The sequence below is a fragment of the Dermacentor albipictus genome, chromosome 1 (assembly GCF_038994185.2).
Source record: "Dermacentor albipictus isolate Rhodes 1998 colony chromosome 1, USDA_Dalb.pri_finalv2, whole genome shotgun sequence".
Classification (NCBI taxonomy): Eukaryota; Metazoa; Arthropoda; class Arachnida; order Ixodida; family Ixodidae; genus Dermacentor; species Dermacentor albipictus.
In genome coordinates this window covers 367,961,092-367,968,191 of record NC_091821.1, presented here as the reverse complement: position 1 = coordinate 367,968,191, position 7,100 = coordinate 367,961,092, and the positions used below count along the sequence as shown (strand labels likewise).

General features: G+C 45.6%; 1 protein-coding gene across 2 annotated transcripts in view; it reads right to left on the bottom strand.

Annotated features, from left to right (window-relative positions):
* Window positions 1–780: 780 nt before the first annotated feature.
* LOC135904094 (uncharacterized) overlaps window positions 781–7,100 on the bottom strand; it is a 31,598-nt gene continuing 25,278 nt past the window's right edge. The window contains exon 8 of one of the 2 annotated variants that reach the window (XM_065434694.2): window positions 781–3,424. In XM_065434694.2, coding sequence (XP_065290766.2) covers window positions 3,251–3,424 — 174 coding nt within the window. In that variant the 3' untranslated portion in view covers window positions 781–3,250. The remainder of the gene's footprint in view (window positions 3,425–7,100) is intronic. The other variant, XM_065434693.2, reaches the window with a different exon arrangement.

The window sequence follows — 7,100 nt, the reverse complement described above, 5'->3', positions numbered from 1 at the left end:
TATATATATATATATATATATATATATATATATATATATATATATATATATATATATATATATATATATATATATATATATATATATATATATATATATATATATATATATACCAAACGGGCAAATGCAACACATGTGAATCCACAGCCAATCTGGAGCATATTATGGGAATGCCGAAGGCTACATAACAATAACGAGAACGTGGTCTCCAGCAACAGCCTTCGCACGCGCTGGGAAGCCGCCGAGGATGCCACCAGGACCCACTAACTCCTCAGGAACTCAGGACCCACGAACTTACCAAGTATATGTCAAACTGGTAGGGAAGCTTCCATAGTAGCCCACATGTCAAGAAAATGGCGGCTCATTGCAACCGCCGCCAGGTACGTATCGGGGGGGGGGGGGGGGCAGCTAACAGCAAGCAAAAAATAAAAGTTAAAAAGTGACGTTAGAACCGGGAATGGCAGTGACGTCAAGGTGTTATGTTCCTTGGCGCGAGTGTTTGAATTTCTTTGGCGTCCGGCATTTCGACCGCTACACCAACAGTTATTTTTCTTTTAAGGCTGAAGCGAGATAAGACTCACATCTAAAGCGCCAGTGTCTCAATAAACTATAGGAGTGGCGTATGTCTTAATGTGGACATAATTAGGCTATTATTCACGACAATTGCTCCAGTAGGTTCCTTACGAAGGTGAGTGAATAGGATGGAAATAAATGACAATGTCACAAAGGTTCCAAAACCAACTTCATTTTTATTCGTCCAAACGATAGCGAGCAATATAAGTGACCAAACAAAACATGTTTCATTGGAAGAAAAGTACTATGGCCATCCCATAGTCGTAATGCATAGCAACATATGCGAAACCTTTTCACAATATCATTCGCAATTCCGCGCGACGCCATGTATTCATGTCCAACAGGTATCGGAAAAGACAACATTATCCAAATTTATTAGAAAACGTTCAACTCACTAATTTTGCTGCACGTCGGACACTCAGAGCCTGTGTTGTGTCGCGACGTTCCTTCGCAGAGCGTTGCGCATTTATCGTCACGACGAGGCACAGCGCGTCGGATGCCGCAGCGTGAACTTTCACGATAAGCAAAAGTCTCCACTCGCATCTTTTGCCAATGAACGCCATGCGCTTGGTCACACAAAATTTGAAGTGAAGCGCACGCCAGACTTTGAACAAACACGCAAGGAAATGAAACAAAAACAGTCGGATCAAACCGATGGGTTCAAGTGCGTAACGCCATTCTACACGACCTAATAGCTGGTTTGCGCTGTCTTGGCAAGTCTTGCGCCAGAATTATATGCTCCCAAGCGTTCCACGCGCACACGAGGATAGCATTAATTTAGCCGGGTGTGCAGCTGCTGAGTCCGCTTATCGCTATCACGAACCGCCGCGAGCGAAGCACATCGCTAGCGTAAATCGCACAGCCAACGCCTTCGTCACTGTCCTGTCACCTTTTAGGCGGCAGCACGCTCTGCTAGATGCTATCTTATTTTGTACGCGGACAGTTTGGGAGCACTGCAATCAGTGCATGCAAGCGGCTACCTCACGTGGTATTTCACAGGCATGTAATCCTGTACCCTATATATTGTAAAACACCCTTTCAAGAGCTAAGGAGTAGCCGGTGTCTTCAATTGTGCGTCAACAACTCCTTAAATTATATCAATAACACCTAACAACAAGCACCTTGCCCTGCACTTTTTAGAGTATGAGGGGAAGGGGGCATGGTAACTATACCTATGTACGTGAAGGCGACAAGAAACATCAGCTGCCTCGAGCAAAGCATGCAATGTACATACATACGAAGGAATTTTGGGTATTGACCCTTCGCAATGATAGCACTTAGCTGCTGCTTCAAAGCAGTGTTTTGGTGGGGACCAGAATGCTATACCGCAGCACTGAGTGCCGTCTAAATGTCATAAATGCGTGTGTTATTAGAAGGAAGTACCCTCTCCACTTTGCTATTTGAAACTAGTTGCAGCTCGGCCAATCTTTTCAAAAACTTTTTTATGTTGCCCATTGAGTTACGCTGTTGTACTGCGGTCATGTTTAACACATTGCCGAAGCGGCAATGTTCTAAATTCCTTGACATGCTAGTATTTCACAGTACTAGATGTCGTAAGTGCTGTTTGGTATTGGACGGTAGCCTTTGCTGATTACACGTTAGAAATCAGGACTGGCTTGAATCTATTGGTACGAACATTTCTCGTATAACACGTCATACGGTCCTACACAATCGTGAAGGCATAGTGGTCTAACTTATCGTACTTGGGGAAACTGTCTAACACTTCATCAGAAAACAATAGTAAGTCTTGCTTTCTCTCCTAGCATGCAGGGGAAGGGAACACCAGGGAGACATTCCTTCGTCTAAACGCTTCCTTGAATTTGCCATCACAATATGGAGAATAAAAGCTTACTTCGCCCATGACCACCAATGGTGAACCAACGAACGCTCTTGCCAGAAATGTGCAAATGCGAACAGGGTGTCTTAAACACCGAGCTAGTGCGCAAGATTCCACACTACTTTGTAATTTGTGTGGGATCTGGTGCGATCCCCGAAACTCTTAACAGCGGTGTAACCTGCGCACGCATTGCGGAGGCCACAGCGTGATATACTGCGACGGAAGGCGGCGACGCTGTGCGCACCGCAAGGAAGCAGTAGTTCTTAAAACGATGCTGTCACTTCAAACGAGTTCAGTGCCGGAGGATTTACCGAAGTCCGACTTACTTTTTGTATTTTCTTTCTTCTTTCTATAAATGGTGATTCCGCCTGGATTTTTAGTCGCTAGAGGCGCCTTTTCGATGGAATATGCGCCTTCTGCTCTGGTTCTGATCCAGCGAGTCTGAACCACCACCGTGGGCCAGGCTTCATCTTCGCACCAAACTCCCCTACTCCCCCATTTCAGCCCTGATTTGTCACGCACCGTGCAACGAAGCCAATGCGCTACTTTTAAGTCAAAGATGCGTTTATTATTGGCGGAGAAAAAAAAAGAACTAGATCGTCCGCGCTATCTCGCACCTACGTTATGACAAAACATTTTCGTTCAGGACAGCGAATTCGAGCCATCAATTCGAGGTGGCTAATTTACCATAGGGAAACGACTCCCTTTGCTTCCGTAACAAAACTCCGAGATCCGCGCACGCCTGTTGAGCAGCGCCGTCGGCGAGGCGTGTCTCGTGCAGGGAGTGAGGCCGCTTCCTGGTCAATCAATCCCTGCACGTCCCCCGTCGTCACCGACAAGTCAGCCAGGCCCCGTGGCCACGGCACGTATGAGCGGCGACATGACGCCAGTGCACTTTCCCTCGACGTCGTCGAGGTCGATGTCGAACACGGCCACGGGCGCCATGGCCATTTGGTCCGCGTACGTGCGGTTCATGCGCTGCTGCAGCGCGGTCTCGTTGGCGAACGTCGCCACCTGGACGAATGTTACTATGCTGTACGCACAGCAGAGAGCGTGGCGCAGGCGAAGTAAAAAAGAGCCGGACGGCGGCAACACAGCCCTGGCGCTGTCGTTTAGCGTGTCGCAATGCCTAACCGGTTCAACTACAATAGCACAAAACACTACATTCAGCTATCCTTGGCAAAAAAAAATAAAAAAAAGGGCCAGTAATACCTTCGTGAATATTAAGCGGCTGCAGATATTATCACGTTGTGGTGACGTTGGAATGGAAATACCAAACGCGCTAGTTAAAATTGAACTATTTATTTAGCAGACTCGTGCCCAGAAAAACAGCAATACACAAGGCAGAAGTAAGGGTCAAATGCGTCAGCCATTTATACATGACTCATCGTACACTGCTGCGAGTGTATCTGCTGCGAGTGCAAGAGTGTAGAGAATTACTGCCGTAGCGCACGCAATCTCATTAGACAGGACACTTTCGCTATTGAATTGGCGACAACATTCGACAACTTTCCGATATATGAAGGCGCATCTTCAATCAATAACTTCAATAACTCTATGGAAGTTGTTAGCCAGTGGAAAACGGTTGCCGCGTCAACATGTACTCATTCCAATCTGCTGAAAAAAATAAACAGTGAAGTTGGTTTGTTGAGCGGTGATGCTAAATTTGAAACGCTTCTGCATTCACATTGCATTTTAATTGAGGCGTCCTGAGAAAATTGATATTTTTTGAATAACATACTGAGCGCATAATACTTAGCGCCACATCTCTTATGTAAAGGATGTTATGCAGATGTACATGCGTACTATCGTGAGCGATATAAGCGGGAACACGCCAACGCGTGGCAAATAGCCTCGAAACCGAGTTAGAGCGATACGCGGATGGCGCTGCCGAAAACAAAAGGGACGGGGGGACGCTCTTCCGCCAAGTGCTGGCACTCCCACCGCGCCTGGATTTGTCGAAAACGGCAGCTTACGGCATTTCACTGGCCACCGATAGCCGATAAGACCGTTACGTGCATAGTAAATTACAGCAAGTCACTCTTTTTTATTGCAATCATACTTTTTTTTTTCTTGAGAGCGCCGCTCTTAGGAGCCCGTTCCTGTGTTTAGCGCAAGGTATCTTCAGATGCACCCCCATGGGACCTCATGTATATCGTATGGAGTGCATCGTGTCAAGCCTTCCTGACAAACGGACAGATTTCCCAGGCGAATAGCTCTCGAATATTTACACCTATAAACAGTGCTGCTATTGGCCACGCTTCGCTGCACAAAGTTATCAGTAACCGCAATATCAAACACTTTTATCAATGTGCGCTGGCGATGCGAAGTTCCGCACTTTAAAGAGAGGCATGGTGGGAGTGCCAACACTCATTAGAAGAGCGCCCTCCTTTCCAGTTTGTCTTTGAACGGCGGCCGCCACGTATCGCCCGCACAGGCGCTCATGTGTTGCTGCTCATATTTCTCACTATAGTACACACGAGAGGAAAAGTCTAGAGACCACGGCGTAACAGAAAATTAAAAATAACTTCTAGCGCAGTCGTTTAATGCGATATTATCTCAATGCATTACTTTGGTCGAACAGGTACACGTAGGTTGCGCCACTAGCTTTCAGCCTGCTTGCCTACGCTTCGAATAAGAAAAAAAATTGTGCCACCCCTTGTTCTTAAACTTTTGCCCCTGACTAGACTTTTAACCGTGACTTTGCACCATTCTCTTTTCTACAGGACTGAGGTACCATCCATCTCACAAAGGTTCATCTACAAAGGGGCATTTTATTCACTATGCACTCCGGCAGAACTACAACCGTTGGGGTTGTGACGTCAAGAACAATAATGCGCGTATTAAAGTGATTGTTTCAATTTCTCTGGGCTAGATCTTAGTGTTGTAAATAGTACTCTATAAGAAACAATCGAATGAATGGTATATCGAACAACTAGCGCAAATTGCATGTTTATCAAGGTATCTCAGGTTTAATAATTTGTACTTGTAGAGCACCGCATGTTCTGCTGCGCAGCAATTACGCCTATTCAGTCTTTAGCATTCCTTGTCGAATGTGGTTCACTTGTTTGTAGTGTTGTTTCAATTATTCAGTATCAATCGATCTTGATATATGCTGGCAGCTATCACTGTAACTTAATCGATATACCGCATATCAAGCATCACACCGATTGGTGGTGAGTTAGGCTTCGATCAACGGCACAGATGTCTTTTAATGCGAAGCATTCGTCCCCTCCTTGCAGGCACTTTCCTTGCAACTGCCGCTGTGCGGCGCTGTGTTAGACAGCAACACCTTCGTGATTGGCCCACCTTCTCCAGTTCTTTCCTCGTTGCAACTAAAGCTACGCAGAAGCTGAGCGACATTGCACCGCCTTCAGGAACGCTTCGGGTCGCATAGGTTTTAACGTTTCATCATCATCATCATCATCATCATCATCATCATCATCATCATCATCCCTACGCCCACTGCAGGGCCAAGAACATACTTCTCACTCTAACTCGGTCATATGCTAATTGTGGCCATGTTGTCCCTGCAAACTTCTTGATCTCATCCATCCACCTAACTTTCTGCCGCCCCTGCTACGCTTCCATTCACTTAGAATCCAGTCCGTAACCCTTAATGAGCACCGGATATCTTCCCTGCTCATCGCATGCCCTGCCCATGCCAATTATTTTTCTTGATTTCAACTGAGATGTCATTAACTCACGTTTGTTGCCTCACAAAATCTGCTCTCTTCATATCTTTTAACGTTACACCCATCATTCTTCTTTCCATAGCTCGTGGCGTCGTCCTAAGTTTAAGCAGAACCTTTTCATAAGCCTCTAGGTTTCTGCCCTGTAAGGGGCAGAAACCTACTGGTAAGGTTACTGGTAAGGCGCAGCTGTTATAAACTTGTATCTTGAGGGATAATGGCAACCTGCTGTTCATGATCTGAGAATGCCTGCCAAACGCACTCCAGCCCATTCTTATTCTTCTGATTATTTCAGTCTCATGATTCCGATCTGCGGTCACTACCTGCCCTAAGTAGATGTATTCCCTTACCACTTCCAGTGCTTCGCTACCTATGGTAAACTGCTGTTCTCTTCTGAGACTGTTAAACATTACTTTAATTTACTGCAGAATAATTTTTAGACCCACCCTTCTGCTTTGCCTATTTAGGTCAATGAGCACACATTGCAATTGGTCCCCTGAGTTACTAAGCAACGCAAAATATTCAGCGAACCGCAAGTTACTAAGGTATTCTCCATTAACTCTTATCTTCCATTCTTCCCAAACCAAGTCTCTGAATACCTCCTGTAAACAGGCTGTGCATAGCATTGGAGATATCGTATCTCCCTGCCTGACGCCCTTCTTTATTGGGATTTTGTTGCTTTCTTTAAGGAGGACTACGGTGGCTGTGGAGCCGCTATAGATATCTTTCAGTACATTTACATAAGGCTCGCCTAAACCCTGATTCCTGAATGCCTCCATGACTGCTGAGGTTTCGACGGAATCGAACACTTTCTCGTAATCAATGGAAGCTATATATAAGGGTTGGTTAAATTCCGCCCATTTCTCTATCACCTGCCTGATCGAGTGGATATGGTCTATTGTTGAGTAGCCTTTACGTAATCCTACCTGTTCCTTTGGTTGACAGTAGTCTAAGGTGTTCCTGATTCTATCTGCGATTACTTTAGTAAATGCTTTGTA